Source organism: Kogia breviceps, chromosome 14 (genome assembly GCF_026419965.1).
Source record: "Kogia breviceps isolate mKogBre1 chromosome 14, mKogBre1 haplotype 1, whole genome shotgun sequence".
Lineage (NCBI taxonomy): Eukaryota > Metazoa > Chordata > Mammalia > Artiodactyla > Physeteridae > Kogia > Kogia breviceps.
This window is the reverse complement of record NC_081323.1, coordinates 16994108-17011723: the sequence shown is the minus strand read 5'-3', so window position 1 is coordinate 17011723 and position 17616 is coordinate 16994108. Positions and strand designations below refer to the sequence as shown.

At 46.1% G+C, this 17616-nt stretch overlaps 2 protein-coding genes across 28 annotated transcripts in view; one reads left to right on the top strand and one right to left on the bottom strand.

Moving 5' to 3' along the window:
* PTPRT (protein tyrosine phosphatase receptor type T) overlaps nucleotides 1-17616 on the bottom strand; it is a 1303183-nt gene that overhangs the window by 727793 nt on the left and 557774 nt on the right. The window lies entirely within an intron of this gene.
* Nucleotides 13366-14252, top strand: LOC131741212 (histone H3.3A). Its single transcript, XM_059037888.2, has one exon. The coding sequence runs from the start codon at nucleotides 13493-13495 to the stop codon at nucleotides 13901-13903; it is 411 nt and encodes a 136-aa protein (XP_058893871.1). The 5' UTR covers nucleotides 13366-13492; the 3' UTR covers nucleotides 13904-14252.

The window sequence follows — 17616 nt, the reverse complement described above, 5'->3', positions numbered from 1 at the left end:
GCAAGGGTGACAACCTCTGGTGGCCTCAATCCAAAGATGAGAAATACAGAGGATGCAACAGGTGGAACGGGTACATATTAGCGGGAGGAGATGGACTGAGGGGAGGGGGTTCCCTGAGATGTCCAGAGAAAGGGAGCCATACCCATGGTGGCAGCTTTGGTTTCTACAAGGGGAGTGAGCGGGTGGGGCTCCTGAATTGGACTAAAGGTATCTCTGGATTATTCTGGATGTCACGTTCTTATCAGAATGAAGTAAGGGGTGAGGACTAGGCCACACCCCATCACATTATGGTGACCTCAGAGAGTACATCTCCTTTCTTAGGCAGAAAATTCTGTAACTGGCCAGGAAAAAAAAAAAAAAAAAAAGCAAAACATGTGTGAGTTGTATGTGAGTATAAAAATCTTAGAAACTCAGCCAAGAAGACTGCAAGATTGATCACGTGAATCAGCGTTGTCAGAACGATACAGAAGATAATGAAGAACTTTAAAACGAAGCAATCAAGTTAAATACACATATTGGGGACAGCATTTATGCAGATGAGCGTAAGAGAGGGGATAGCCTTTGTACAACTATGTACCAGGCACTCAGTGCTGGGTACCTTAAATTCATTATTTCACTTCACTCTCTTAAAAAAACATATGATGTAGCTTTGGCAGTTAGAGTAGCAGTTATAATAGGGAACACACTAGTAGGAATAGTATTTTTTAACATTTTTTGCGATGAAAAAATAACATAGGTTCATGGTCGGAAGTCTCTAAAATTCAAAAAGCATGAAGAAGAAAATGAGGACTCATAAACTCATCTTCGCAGATGAGCCAGGGCTCCAACCACCAGAGTGTCTCATTTTACCATTTGAATTGGGAAGTCCTTTCTACAAGATGATTTCTGGGTGTACAGAATGTCCCCAGGACTAGTGATTTCAGAAATGCCAGGGGTTCATTTTTTTTTCCTGGTGGTCCGGAACATTCTTTGTCAGAAAACCAACCTGGTTACCTACAGTGGCAGAAGGCCCCCTGGTTGGAACCTCTCAAGGGCATTCATGCTGACCATTTACTTCTATGACAGTAATCACGTAGGGCTGCTACACTTCCCTTCCTACCCTCTCTGCTCTCTCTCAATTCACCAAAACACTCTGTCCTTGGGTACCTCCAACAGATCCAGGGCTAGCTTAATACTGCTCTGACATTCATTCACTCGTTCACTCATTCATCCATCCATCCATCCATCATTGTGAACCCTTACTTTGGGTCAGACCGTATTTTGAGAATGGATTCTGGGATTTGAAAAGCTGTCTACTTTGGAGGGATCCCTTGGTCTCCGCCTGTCCATCCATGACGCTCCATTCAGCCTCCCTAGCCAGGCACTTTCTCTCAGTATTTTCTGCTAGAGTTTGGGGTCTCTGGCATCCAGCCTTCTGGGAAGAGGTTGATGCTTTGCTTGACCTCGGACCATCACATTAAGCTCCCATCCCTCGTTAATACGTAGGGGAGGATAGAGATATCCCATGAGGGAGAGGTGCTGCCTAAGGACAAAGGGCCTGGATACTCTGCTCAGCAAGGAACCCACCGCTCCCTTGCCTGAGAATGTGAATGTTCTCCAGATCATCACAGCAGTCTAACAAGTGCCTTATTCTAAGATGCGTGTAATTTCTATCTGGTTTGTCCCTGCCTCCCCCCACCCCCCACCAAGCACTATAGTGGAACGAGGTCCAGTTTGCAGAAAGTGCAAAGGGTTAACCTGATGTGTGGCACTGACCAAGTCACCTCCCCTTCTGGATGGCAGTTACTTCATCTGTAAAATGGGATGATGGTACTGGCTGATTCTCCAAGGTCATCCTTTCCATGTCTGAGGGGCTTATTGTTTTATTTAAATCTGTTCACCACCTTATGATAAATCGAAGAGCAAACGTGCGTGTGTGTGTGTCCATGTGGCCTGCGAAAAGTCTGACTCTGGGTTCCTGCTGAATACTTACTAGATCACCTCAAAAAGTAATCCCAGACTCTCCTAGTAGAGAAAAAACAGCTTGTGCAGTGAGGGTGAAAGGAGGTGCACCTTCACAGACCACACAACCCACGTGATACACGGGAATGTACCTGGGCGAAGGGCACGTCAGGATGCTATCAGGTTATGGCCTGGATGCCAGAACCCAAGGCAAGTGCCAACAGAGCTCTGCAGTCTGGTCTGGGGAAACAAACAAGTATTGAGCACATGCTCAAGTGCAGGCCAGATTACCCCAGAACATCTCGGGAAATCAGAGACATCTGCAAGCCACTGGGAAATGAGGACTGAGAAGAACGGAGCAGAAGAAGAATCAAACCTCCAGCTGGACCAGACCTCAGGGTGCCCCCAAAGAGAACACAGAATCCCTGCCCTCAGTCATGAGACAGCCATGCCTGCTGAGTCCAGAGGGTGTCCAGAGAAAGACAGACTTCTTTGGGGTCTGCAGGGGAGCCGACCAGCCTGCAGCGCCCAGGGATGGAGCCCGACCTCTGAAGGAGTTAACACCTTCCCATCACTCCCAGGCAGGCCAAGCCTCCATGTGTCACCTGGAATCCTGGAGGCCCACTTGTTTCTCCCACTTCTGATAAGGTCCCCTATCGTGCTTTATAATGCAAAAATAACATTCCTGCTGCCAATGCAAATTATGTCTGAACCATCCACCCTTCCCTGCCTTATGCAGAAAGCAGCTCTGCAGGGGAGAGGAGGGCCAGGCTGCAGTTACAAGGCTTATTAAGACACCTAATGAAACACCTTGTGGTGGCTGCCCCCTCTGAGGACAGATCAGCAAAACGCATCACAGAAGCAGATGCCAGGCTTGAGGCAATTGCTTCCAAAGCACAAAAGTCATGCAGGGAGGCACTGCGGCTGGCGTCATCTTCACCAGGTGTTCCCCTGGTCTGTGGTACTCCTCTCCCCTTTTCACAGTCAAGAAAACCACAGTAACTGCCGCAAAACTCTTGCCCTCTAGGGGCGCAAGAGGCATCACTGTTGCTTAATATGAAGTTGGCGATAAGGCTACTGACATTTGTTGAGCCTCAGATGCTCAAATGAAGAAGGGATAAAGTTTGAGCTTAGCTAAAGGGGTTAAAAGCTCAGGCCTCTGGGAAATGACCTCTTTAGGGCTCCCCTGGCCTGTCCCTTAGGAGCTCTGAGCCCCCATGTGGCTAGATCGATCCTACCCTCTGCAGTGGTGAGCCCTGGAGAGTCAAGATAAGGATATGGATCTGGGGACAAGTTCCAAAAAAGCTACACAGCCTGCTTTTTCCTTTATTTTTTTTCTTTTTTTCTCCTGTGTCGTAGGCTTGCTTGGAAAACTGACGATGGAACTAAGTACTCTCATGTAGAAGTGAAAAATACGAACAGCCTGGATGTAAACTTTGTCCCTACTCCTTACAAAGGATGTGACTCTAGGAAAAATAACCAGACCATTCTACACCTGAGTTTTCTCACTTTAAAAAATGAGGACAGGGCTTCCCTGGTGGCGCAGTGGTTGAGAATCCGCCTGCCGATGCGGGGGACACGGGTTCGTGCCCTGGTCCGCGAAGATCCCACATGCCGCGGAGCGGCTGGGCCCGTGAGCCATGGCCGCTGAGCCTGCGCGTCCGGAGCCTGTGCTCCGCAACGGGAGAGGCCACAACAGTGAGAGGCCCGCGTACCGCAACAAAAAGAAAAAAAAAAAGATAATGCATAGGTATCCATCGGGGTCACACTTGGCAGGTTCAAATGGGGAGAATTCACAAGAGTTAATACAGGCACTATTTACAAAGGTACGAGCAGGGCAAGAACAAGCGCCAAGTGCAGAGGTGTCATCACCCCTCAGAATAGGAGGGATTAGGGAAGGGAATCCAGCAAGAGGGACAGTGGTGAAAAGGAGAGTGGTCACTTGAAAAAAAAGGTCATTTGAGCGGAGCAGTGACCTTCAGTCAAGAGCCGTGGCTGGCCTCAGGTAATTTTACAGGGAGGTGTCCAGGGAATAAATACCCAGAGCACACTCTCCTCTCTCCTTCTTCCCAATCTCTGGCCATAGAGAGGATGCCAGAGGACATCGGTGGGGTCCCTACAGGTCAGCCTTGCAGGGCAGTGAGCAGGATGGAGAAAGGAAGAGAATGGATAAGAGGGTCACAAGGAGGACGCCAGCACAGCACATGACGTGCTCAAGAAATAAGCACTCGGTACCCGTGAGATGTTGTCCCACCCATTACCATCGCCGGGGTTACAAGGGTCCAGCCCTGGTCATCAGAAGACTAAACAGGAATATAGAGCCCAATGCGCTAGCCACCAACATCTCTCACAGGCCCACAGCCACTGCTGCTGGGTGAACTGCCCCTCCAGCTCCTCCCTGGACCTACCAATTTGACCTACCAAGGTCACCTTAAGGATGAATGACGAGGCTTTGGAGACAGTGACTCGGGGCAGCAGCAGGGGATATTTCCATCCTCATATTTGAAAACAGGGGCTCTTCTGACAGCCAAGACAGCTCTAGCCTTTCACTGAGCCCTTGGAACTTGCAAATAAAAGAAGTCCATTCTTCCAAGAGTCTCACCTTCTCTTAAATCACAACCGGCTCCCTTCTAAGTCTTCCCCACTTGCTCTAGGTCTGAATTCGGAGCTCTGCAAAACAGTGAAACTCTCTTCTATAAAAGAGCCCCTTGGAGTGACAAGAGAATAAATCAAATCAATTAATCCAACATTTACAGAGAGTCAGGCAGGTGCTGCTTCTGCGGAGCCATGGAACAGATCAGACACGTCTGCAGGTGCTGTCAATGGTTCCTCTTTTCCAAGAAGACCATCTTGGATCCCTTTCCCCTCCTGTCCCTAGGTGAGTCCAAACCGGGAGAGATACATTCTCCAAGGTTGGATGGAGTAGTGGGCAGAGCATCAACCGTGGGGCCACAATACCCTTGGATCTGAACCCCAGCTCCATTACTTACTCTTCATATAACCTTAGGCAAGTCACTCAGCCTCCCTGAACCGTGTTTTCCTCATCTGACTTTCTCGGGGAATAATCCCTAACACACGGGAACACTCTGAGGATCCAATGAGATGACGTGTGATGTGTGAATCTCCTAGAACAGCACGTAGCCCATAGTAGGTCCTCAAGCAACGTTAAATCCTCAGCCCTACAAGTAGGTCCAGGTCTCCAGGTGCCTGAGCTGGTGTTTCCCATGTCTTCTCTTGAAATCTCAGACTCAGAGCTGGTGAATCCTGTTTTTGTTTCCTGCAACTTGGGTTGTTTTCACCTTGTCTCACCTTCTTTCTGGGTCTAAGTTTCATCATCTACCAACCTGGAGGGATGCAGGTTCTTCAGTGGACCAGACAAGTGGTTCTCAGCCTTCCCTACGGGTATACGTCTCTCTGGACCACATGCTCAGAAAGATGTGTCTGCTATATAAACGAAATTTCTAAAGTAAAAATTACCTCTTCCTCCATTTTCCTTTTTCTTTTCTTTTTTGGCCATGCTGCGGGGCATGCAGGATCTTAGCTCCCCTACCGGGATCGAACCCGTGCCCCCTGCAGTGCAAGTGCAGAGCCTTAACCACCGGACCACCAGGAGATTCGGTTTCCATTGTCTCTTAATCAAAGAAACACATAACTGCCTCCTCAGAAATCCTGAGCAGTGTGAGATCACCAGCTTTGTTCAATGGGTTAATCCCACTGGAACCCTAACCCAAGGAACTTGGGATTTCTTTGAACCCGTGTAGCTTAAGTGCATTATCACACAAGCATCTTGAAACACTAAAAGTGCTTCAAGAACTACCACTTCTCCTTCCCAGATCCCCAGGTCCTCAAGGCGAAAAACTCTGGACTAGTCAATTCCTAAGAACTCTATCACTGTAAGATCCTAGTTGGAATAAGTAAGGAAGATCAGCCCAATGTGAAAAGGCATTTGCTAACATGGAACAGCTTGTGGCTCATTTGGCAGAGGCTGGACCCACATGGATGGAAGGATGGTGTTTTCTGTTAGGAGGCTGAGTGCTTCTGTCCACTGCTGTGAATTCATCTTCCCGAGGCAAACCTTTTGGCACCCCCCTGACAGTAGGAAGCCAGAGTCCTTTATGTTCAATTGCTACATACCCAGTGCCTTGTGGTGGTGTCACCCCAAAGGCACCCAAACTTACATATTCCGTCGTGAGGCCACGGGCTGTAGGTTTATCCCACAGCCTATGGCCTGGCCCTTATTCCCATGTGGCAGGGAGGATGCTCAGAGTCTGCATCTGCAAAGCTGTGTTCCAGGAGCTCACCTCTAAGCATCCCCTCCTGACCATGCAGAGTGATACACGGGATCAGATGTCCTTACAGAGCAGCCCCGGGTCCAATCTACTTCCCAACTCTCTTTCATTTCATCACATGGAAAGCTCACAGATGGGAAAGAACCAGCTGATTATTCAGGTCTCATTCCCCACAAGTGCCTTCGCTCTTTGGTCCTCATTAGAGCCCTCAGTAGCTGGCCCATCGCTAAGTCAAACTTGCAAAGCACTGTTTCTCCTGCCACTTCCTTAGTTGTGCACTTAATCACAGCTGTTCCTTCCTGTCGGCCGTTCTCCACAACTGCAAGCATCCCAGTTACTAGTCTTCTAATGCCCTTATCCACTCATTAGACTTGAACATTTTGTTCTTGTCTTACATCTTCTGTTGCCTGCAGAGTTGTTGTCCCCTGCCTGCTGTGTTGCATAACAAACTGCATTCTGTCCAGTGTGGGGTTGAGAATAACTGCATGATTCACTATTTTCTATTGACAGTATCTAAAGATACATCAAGAGTCATAAAGTTCCCCTCTGCTGTTAGAAGACTTTGTGCTTTTACCAATATCTGATTTCTATCATTCTGACCTAACTATTTTAACTTATCTCACTCTAATTAGCACTGCCTTGCATTTCTCCCTTTCTAATCTAATTCTCAAAGATCCATTAGGTAGAGGTATCTATACTTATAATAACTCCCTGCCTGCCTGGGGCATCCCTTTCATTCTCAAAAGTGTCCCTGTTAGGACAACAATATATATCATCACCCAACCATAGAGAACAGATGCTTTCTGTTGATCTGCCATTGCTTCTACTCAAGTTCCTGCTGTCCACGTGACAAAGCAGGGGTCAGCAAATATTTTCCATAAAGAGCCAGACTAAAAATACTTCCGGTTTTGTAGACCACACTGTCGCTGCTGCGACTACTCAACTCTGCCACTGCATCGCCAAAGCCGCCATAAACCACATGTAAACGAATGGATATGGCTGTTTCGATAGACTTACCTACAAAACCAGGTTTTATTTCTAAAATCAGACTTGTCCTGTGGGCTTTCATTTGACAACTGCTGTGACAGAAGAAAATGGTATTTAATCTGGATTTGTATTATTTGACAGTGAGATTGCTATTTTCCCCCACTTTATGAAAACCATGGGAGGTACAGGTTGGGGCAGGATTGTGGGAAGATGATGTGTTTGGTGGAGCACTTGTTAAACTGGATAAACCAATCAGATAACCAAAGGAACGTGTCATGTTGGCAGCTGGATGTACCAAGCTAGAGTTTGAGAGAGGCCTTTGCTGGAGATAAAAAACTGGGAGCCATCAACCTTTAGGTGGTCTATTAAGCCACGGACCTGGGTAAGATCACTGAAATAGTCTATGTAGCTAGAAAAAAGAGAACATCACTCTAAGAGGGTCACTATACTCTAAGAGGACCTGGAACCAGCAAAGGAGAATAAGCAAAATCAACATGGTGGGCGGGCCACTAAGAGAGCGTGGTGATTGAGAAGCCAAACAGTGAACAAGTTTCAAGAAGAGGGACCAACTGGGCTTGTCACCGAGCAGGACGTTACGAGGCCGTCCCAGAAGAGACCCCACCCACGGCCTCCGCCTGCTTTTTGTCTGTAGAAAAACTTTCGTCGAAGAATCAATTTATTCAGAGAAGTGAAAAACATGCAGAAAGAAAGGCAAACAGTCAAGCAAGACAAAAATACTTTAGCCATTAAACAAAGTCAGGGACCTTTAGTTCTTCTTCAAGGGCTACAGAGAATATTCTGAGCCGTGTCCTTTGAGCTGTTTTGCAGATACTGAAACCCACACCAGGCGGAAGAAGTTAACTGTATGCTGCCCACAAGCACGGAGACCCCAGACCTGTTGGAACCAGAAGGCTGGTGATGCTGTCTCCCGATTACCTCACCACCAACCAATCAGAAGAATGTCCCTGAGCTGACCACGCCCTGCTCCTTGAACACTATTGACACTCCCCACTACCCGCTCCAGGGTGGGACGCACAGTGTTGAGGGCATTAGCCCGCCGTGGCCCCCTTTGCCTGGCAAAGCAGTAAAGCTATTTCTTTCTACTTCACCCAAAACTCTGTCTCCGAGATTTAATCCAGCACAGGTGTACAGAGGCCGAATTTCGGCAACAGACTAAACGCTGCTCACAGGTCAAGTACCATGAGAGACACAGTATTTAGCAATATGAAGATCACTGGAGACCACCTTGATGAGAATGGTTCTCGTGGAGCGGTGGCAGCCGAAATGGAGTGAACTTCTGTGACCTCGAGTGACTTTAGGCAGAGACCAAGCAGAGACACACTGGAGGTGGTAAGAATAAGAGTTCTCTGAAAGAGGACGGCCAAAAAGGGGAATAGAAAAAACGGGGTATTTTCGTTGCTGATATTTCTAACATTCATTTTCACATATACTATCAATCAGTCATTGTCATTTCCAGCTTTGATTCTGTCCTTTGAAACATCATGCTCACTCTAATATCACGTAACTTTCAAATGTATTATGTTTTCTACATTTAACACATAAGCAATCTATTTTCATATGGGGGGGGTTTGAGCTAATGATCTAACTTTCCCCCTAAATAGCCAAATTTTCCTAGCAGCATTAATTAAATAATCTACTCTTTCCCCTGCTGGTCTGAAATCCACCATTCTCACATAATAAATATTTACATACATTCAAATCTTTTTATTATTTTATTTTCTGCTCTGTTCCAATTATATTTCATTTCACCAGCCATTAAACTAAATTGTTGTGGCGTTAGATTATTTTTATAACCCTTTATAACTTTTTACTGTGTAAATCTCCCTTTTGTTTTTAAAACATTATGTTTAGCTAGTCTAATGTGTTTAAGCTTCTATATAAAAATTAGAATAATTTTTGTCAACTTCTAAACAGCAATTCCTTAAGGATTTTGATTGAAATAACATAAATGTGTAATCAATTTGAAGAACTGACATATTTACATGACTAAACATCTCTATTCAGAAACATGGTATTTTTCCAAGTATTCAAGTCTTCTTTGATGTGCCTCCATGTTTTACAGTCTTCATGTAGGTCCTGCAATTTTTTATTATCTTCATTGCAAGTCCCAGGCTTTTAAAAATATTCTGTCCTATTATGATTAGGATTTTCTTTGTACTATATAGTACAACTCAAAAAACGCTCATCTAAAAAATCTTCATTTTTTAAAAAATGTATTTTGCATCTGGTCCTCAAAACCTCTTGCTAATGTCAATGGGTTTTTCTTTGATGCTCTTGCATACGTTGTTTAGAACACTAATCACACCTGTTCAGAGGGCCATGTCCTTTGATTTTCAGAGCCATAGCAGTTTTTCATTGGTTTGAGGATTTTTCTCCATTGGCTTCTTCTGGAGGTATGTCCTTCACCCATGGATTCCATCCCCACCACGGCCTGCCTACATGCCTCCTCTACTTCACATAACCTCTCTCTCATCTGACCTGTCAACATGTGTTCTAGCATCTATAGTCTTCTGGTTCATGAGGTGTAGATGGGATTCATACTTGCTCAACAAGGTTAGATGTGGAAGAAGACTGGGAATTTGGTGGCACTGGGGAAGCCCATTGGAAAGACCGGATCTCCCAGGGGGTGGACACAAGTCCAATCTAAGTGACCATGAGAATATGACAAAATGCAGATTCCACCCAGCCTGCCAGGATACTTTAGGAGTCAAAGCTGGGGGTAGAGCTGGACAGCAGAGGTTCAAGTCAAGGATCAGGAGACAGGGATGCTGAGAACTAGATCCTGGATGATGGAGGAACCAGCCACAGATTTGTGCGCTTCAGGATAACCACAAAGGAATTTAAGTCTCAAGCATCCTTTGGTCTGAAATAGCAAGATGAATTCAACATTAACAATGCCTCCTGCCTCGTGTGGCTCAGCCCTGAGTTTTTTGGTCGGATCCAGGAACCAAAGTCTTAGCCAAGGAAAGTGAGGCAGACGCCTCATAAAAAGACCTGGAAGAAAACAGTTTTGCACTAAGGGAGACTGCAGTTCAAGTTAACCCAAGAATGGGCACCTGCCAGGAATGGGCCAGCAGGCTGATTTCAGCCCCCACCACCTTGAGGAACAGGCTCCTAAAATACAACAAAGGTGAGTCATATACCTCAGAAGACTAGACCTGTGAGAGTAAATCTAGACAGGACTAGGCAGAAAACTAGGATGATTCTATACCTCTTATTCTCCATCATGTACATGTCCAGATAAGTGAAAATAAATCCTCTGCAGTCAAATCAAACCACAGGGAGTAGAACTGGGGAGGCATGCTGTTCCATCACTGCTCACAATTCCTTTGTCACTGCAGAATTTTGAATCCCTTATACCTAAATAGTGTTTGTCTGGAGATGCAATGATGACATTCTCCATCTTCCCTTCTGTAAGTATCTATCTGTTTCCTTTCCTTCATTCACACATTCATTCATCCATCTGGCAAATACTTATCAAACCTACTCTCTCAGGTACCTTGCTAGGTACTGAGAATACAGACAGGAATGAGACAGACTGATCCTGGAGGCACTTAGTCTCTTCACACATGGCTGAAGAAAGCCAAGACTCAGCAACCTTGAACAACTGGACAAAGAAATCAAATGAGGCAGGTACAACCAGGGTTGAATCAAGGACTACCTAACCTTTCTGCACCTGCTACCCCTCGGAATTCATACCATGAAGCTTGCCTAGGCGCAAAAGTGACGGAAGGGACAGAGAAAACCCTTCCTAACACTACCATCTGACATGTGCCTTTTGCACCCATCACATGGCACCTTGAATCAATGGAACACACCCACCAGAAGAGATGATCCCACCTTCACCTCACCTCTCCCCTTCCTCACGACCCCACAGAGAGAGACTCATGAGGATACCTTGCTGCTTAGGAAGCAACATCGTAGTTAAAACAATCACTGGGGAAAAGTTTCTGAAATCTCTAAGCACTGCTGGTTAGCAGAAACCTTGGAGAGGTCTGATAAAGTTCAGAGCTCACCTCCAGGCCTGCCCGCTCCCTCTCTGCCCAGAGCAGTAGCTGGGCAAGGGATCACCTTCTTTGCAAGGAAGCAAATTAAAGTAAATTAGACCATTTATACCAGTACCAACGACAGAAGGGCACCACCAAAAAAATTAAGATCTTGAAATGAAAACAAGGAAATTATCTTCTGAAAAAACGAATCTCATTGCCCAGCTAAAAAGGCACTCACGGGCTTCCCTGGTGGCCCAGTGGTTGAGAGTCCACCTGCCGATGCGGGGGACGCAGGTTCGTGCCCCGGTCCGGGAGGATCCCACATGCCGCGGAGCGGCTGGGCCCGTGAGCCATGGCCACTGCGCCTGCGCATCCGGAGCCTGTGCTCCGGCAACGGGAGAGGCCATAACAGTGAGGCCCCCGTACCGCAAAAAAAATTTTTTAAAAAGGCACTCACCACTGACACCGCTTGTGGCAACCTGATAAAAACACTCGGGGTACAGGGCTAGCAGAAGCTCTGCTGTCTCTTTTGGCAACCTGGAACTGGGTCTTTTGTTTGGTGCTCTTCTACTCTCATGGAAACATATCTGATAATGTACTTGACACATAAATAGGCCATTTCAGTGAATACAGTCACTGAAAACCCTTTCCAATGAGAGTATGTCATACTGGCTGTGCAAGTGTGTATTCATAATCACACAGCATGGCAGAGTAGAAAGAATGTCAGGTCTTCCAGTAAATATGGTGTCTTGAATACCATTTCACAGAACTTCTATGTCCAAAGTTGACTGAAATGAACCAGAAAGAAGTGAAAAGAACAAAGAATATACTATGAATGCTGACACACAGAAAGAGTCCTAACTTCATGCCACAGAGTTTAAGTGTCATCTGTGTCCAAAATGAAAGGAGAAGGATTCATGCCCATCTTCCCCTTCCTAATGGAACAGTGTTGTTGGAGGGGAAAAGTGCTGGATATACAGAAAACCTCAATGACCACTCCCAATCGGAAGGGAATGCATTGCAAAGTATTGCCAAACCATGGGATAGATATAAACCATCGCTATTGGAGTTTATTTTCCCCACTATGGATTTACATCCTTCCTCAAATCCCACCTGAGAACTACATGTCAGGCAGAAAGCAGTTACCTCATACAAGGGCTCAAATGGGCCAAAAAAAAAAAAAGACCTAGAAAAACAAATAACAAAAGTTCATGAAATAGAAAGACCTCTCGTGAAAGCAGTTGACTCAAAATCAAATAGAAGCTTTTGGGGACCCCCCTCCACCTCCAAGAACAGGACAACAGGACCTATTGTTGACTCAGCAGAGTTGGACCTCATGTAAGACTTTGGATAAACTAAGAGACAAAGACTAGAGACAAAGCTCCCAATGGCTTTTCCAAGTCCCCATTACTTTCCTTTCCCATAAGGGGTGGAGTCAAACTGTGCCCAAACAGGGGAAGTAGGAAAAAAACAAAAAACAAAAAACTGCAGCATTCCCAATGTGGATCAAATAACACCGTCATATAACTGGCCCCATTTCAATATATAGTCAAGTAGAGGGAGAAAAAAATAACAGCAAAAGGGACTTCCCTGGTGGCACAGTAGTTAAGAGTCCACCTGCCAGTGCAGAGGACACAGGTTCGAGCCCTAGTCCTGGAGGATCCCACATGCTGCGGAGCAACGAAGCCCCGTGCACCACAACTACTGAACCCGCGCTCTAGACCGCGAGCCACAACTACTGAAGCCCTCGCACCACAACTACTGAAGCCCATGCGCCTAGAGCCCATGCTCCACAACAAAAGAAGCCACCGCAGTGAGAAGCCCGCGCACCGCAACAAACAGTAGGCCCTGCTCTCCACAACTAGAGAAAGCCCGTGCGCAGCAACGAATACCCAACACAGCCAAAAATAAATAAATAAAAAATAAATTAATTTTTAAAAACCTAGCATAAGACCTCAACAAACATTCTGTCCCCCGCAAAGGTGGGTTAGACATACAAAGATAGTTTAAAAAAAAAAGGCTGACTCTAGAAGAAGAGGTACTCCAGGAAACACAGACAACTGCTTCAGAATTCCAGGAAAATTAAAGAGACTATGAACTCTCTGAGACAAACAATTAAAAGGTGAGAGGAGAACGCAGAGCGGTTTGGTCGTTAGTCGGAGGAGTTTCATCCGTTAGTTCGGCGACTGCGGCTCTTCATTGGGCATCAGGAGCGGCGCGGCTGTCGGAGAAGCGGCGTAAAACTTTGGCATTGGGTGAAAGAAAATGGCCCGAACCAAGCAGACTGCTCGTAAGTCCACGGGTGGCAAAGCGCCCCGCAAACAGTTGGCCACTAAAGCGGCCAGGAAAAGCGCCCCCTCTACCGGCGGGGTGAAAAAACCTCATCGTTACAGGCCCGGGACCGTTGCGCTTCGAGAAATCCGTCGTTACCAGAAATCCACCGAGCTTCTCATCCGGAAGCTGCCTTTCCAGAGGTTGGTGAGGGAGATCGCCCAGGATTTCAAAACCGACCTGAGGTTCCAGAGTGCCGCCATCGGTGCGCTTCAGGAGGCTAGTGAAGCGTACCTGGTGGGTTTATTTGAAGATACTAATCTGTGTGCCATCCACGCTAAGAGAGTCACCATCATGCCCAAAGACATCCAGTTGGCTCGCCGGATACGGGGAGAGAGAGCTTAAGTGAAGGCAGTTTTTATGGTGTTTTGTAGTAAATTCTGTAACATACTTTGGTTTAATTTGTGATTTTTTTTGTAAGAAATTGTTTATAATATGTTGCATTTGTACTTAAGTCATTCCATCTTTCACTCAGGATGAATGCGAAAAGTGACTGACTGTTCACAGACCTCAGTGATGTGAGCGCTGTTGCTCAGGAGTGACAAGTTGCTAATATGCAGAAGGGATGGGTGATACTTCTTGCTTCTCATGATGCATGTTTCTGTATGTTAATGACTTGTTGGGTAGCTATTAAGGTACTAGAATTGATAAATGTGTACAGGGTCCTTTTGCAATAAAACTGGTTATGACTTGATCCAAGTGTTTAACAATTGGGGCTGTTAAGTCTGACCATACATCACTGTGATAGAATGTGGGCTTTTTCAAGGGTGAAGATACAAGTCTTAACCACAGTGTAACTTACAGTTTCCTTATTAAAAAAAAAAAAAAAGTAAACCTGGCAGCTATAGAATACACTATGTGCATTTATAATAGCTATTTTATATATTGTAGTGTCAACATTTTTAAATTAAATGTTTTACATTCACATGTGGTGGGGAGTCTTGTCATTAAGGTGTGTGTAATAGAGTCCGGTTGGTTTTCTCCGAACTAGACTGCACTTCTTTTTCATACGTAGTAAAATGCTTTGCGCATTATACCTTGCATAAGTCCTCATTCTACCACATGTTAACTAATCCTCTAGCTGATAATGCAGACACTAACGGGGGGGTTTATTTATAAGGGCTCTAGGATATAATACGAGTTATTCACACCAGCATCATCTGTTACTAATATAGTAGTTAGTGCAGCTTTTCTTTGTGTTGTGGTTCGTCTCATAACTAGGTTGAGTTTTTCTCTACCAAGAGGGAACAATACTGAACTTCTTTTCCTTGTGGAGTTTGTATTATAATAACCCTTAGGGTAAACTTGCTGTGGGGGAGGGACACACAGCTTCAGCTCATGGAACCTCTGCCAGTTAAAATGGTGTCATCTGGTATAAGGTCCTGGGAAAAATCACTTAATAGAGATGGCTTTCCAAGTGGTTTTCAAATTTATCCTTCTATTGAAGTTTTTAGGTCAATTATGTATGTTGACTAAATTTACAAATAAACTTGTTTATCCAAAAAATAAAAATAAATAAAAATAAAAGGTGAGAGGACATGACAGTTGTGTCAAGACTGGGACTGCATCAGCTCTGCACAGCCTCCCAGGTCTGCATGTTTGGGAGGGGATTGTCCCCTTTCGGCACCAGATATGCCGTTGCTGAACATGTGCTGGCAAAGTGTATGAAAAATGTACACACTAGCAGGGCTGGAAGGACACTCATCTGGCCCCAGGCAATGACAAGACAGTGAAACCAAGGTCATGTATTTAGTAAGCGTTAGAGCAACTTAGAACCCAACTATCCCTATATAAACAGGAGAGAAGAGAGGGAGAGAAGGAGGGGAGAAGAGAGGGAGAGAGAATGGAAGGTTGAAGGAGCAGCTGGGGTGTCATGGAATGAGCACTGAACTAATAGACAGAACATCCACGGTGGATCAAATCTGAGTACATGTTTTCAATTTTTTGGAGTATGTGCCTAGACTTGGAATCCCTGGGTCACATGAGTAACACTACATTTAACTACTTTTGTTTGTTTTTTGCGGTACGCGGGCCTCTCACTGTTGTGGCCTCTCCCGTTGTGGAGCACAGGCTCCGGACGCGCAGGCTCAGTGGCCATGGCTCACGGGCCCAGCCGCTCCGTGGCATGTGGGATCTCCCCGGACTGGGGCACGAACCCGCGTCCCCTGCATCGGCAGGCGGACTCTCAACCACGGCGCCACCAGGGAAGCCCAACATTTAACTTCTTGAGGAACTGCCAAACTCTCTTCTACAGAAGCTGCACCACTTTGCATTCCCATTAGCTGTGAACAGGGTTCCAGTTTCCCAGTTCTCCCACTTTCTATACTGAGTAACTGGATAATTCATGTCCTTTCTCTGAGTCTCAATTAACATCTTCAAACAGCAGGGATTAGGACTCCTTATCCCATTTCTGCCTATGGTGTTTTACATTCACACCTGCTTTCTTCTAACCAATTCTGACTTTCCACTGCCCACACCTCATTCCAAGAATTCCCTGACAGGGTGATATGGCTCTGCTCCTTCTTAGAGCTAGAATTATCTTAATGCACATTCCCAAGTTATGATAATGCGCTTCAACTTCCATCCATATCTCTCGGTGTACTTTGCTTTCTCTTGTCTTTTAACCTTTTTGCAAGCAACATCTTGTTCTGTCTGTTGGCTGTCAGCTTTTCTCTCCAAGCTTTCGCGGAGTTGCCAGATTCTTGGCTATTTCTCCACCCTCAGCTCATAACTATTTTTCCCTCGAGATCAGCGAATGCTAAGTGGTCTCTGTGAAATCCTATTAGGATGATCTCTCCCTGTCCGTGTCTCCTCTCAGCTGGGCTGCCTCTGGAAACCTCAGCCATCTTCCACCCCACAGCCTGCACATTGTAGGCTAGCTCCTGAGCCACCCAACATCATACTTATTCACAAATGTGGTTACACGGCTCTGAATCTGTGGACACCTGTATCCCACAAGCAAAGGTTAAACTCACTGGAGACCGGCTCGGATGCCATCTGCTGCAGGAAGCTTTTCCTGTTCACCTGGGCTGCCCCCTCTTCCTCCAGAACCCCAGGAACCAGAAACCTGTCCCTTCTCTGTACTTCTTCCCTTTATGTTTTTTTTTTTTGTTTTTTTGGGTTTTTTTTGTGGTATGCGGGCCTCTCACTGTTGTGGCCTCTCCCGCTGCGGAGCACAGGCTCCGGACGCACAGGCCTAGCGGCCATGGCTCACGGGCTTAGTTGCTCCGCGGCATGTGGGATCTTCCCGGACCAGGGCACGAACCCGTGTCTCCTGCATCAGCAGGCGGATTCTCAACCACTGCGCCACCAGGGAAGCCCCTTTTATGTTTATTTTTATCATCTATCCATCTTATCAGACTGTAGGCTTCATGAAGGCAGGAGCTGGAGTATCTTGCCCACAGTGGTACCCACAATGCCTGACACACTGTAGGTCTTCAGTACATGTTTGTTGAATGAAGGAGCTCCTATTCCATACAGTTGATCACAGGTCTGCCTAGCTGTCTACCCATTAGACCCAAAGCTCCCTTTGGGCAGGCTGGATTTACTCACCACGGTAAACACTGTTAAAGAACATTTTATTTTGACACTTGTTACAACTGTAAGGAAGAATTTATTCAAGACTATTGCAATAGAGGCATGGAAATGGAGAGCAAAATCAGGTTCAGTTCTGAATAAGAGGAGACACCAAGGAGAGGGGGGGAATCTTGCTAGACTGGCTTAACAGGTTCTTACCGATGGCAACCCAGGGCGATCAGATATCAAGGGTGAGGGATAAGGAATTTGATCTGGTATCGAGGGATGGAGGGATTCTCATTATACTGACTTAGCAGGATTCTTGCTAAAATTGGGCTAGGCAGGTCAAAACAGGATGGGGGTGGGGAGTGCGGGATAAGGTCAAGGCCTAGTTGAGAAAAGGGATCAGAGGAATCCAGCTAAACTGTGGTCAAGGAGTCTTTGTTACCCCCAATCTGCCACAAGTCCCATCCTGTACGTGGCTGGTATTAACTAAATGCTTGTTGTGCTAAGCTGAGAATCCATCCTCAGCGTAGCCCTGT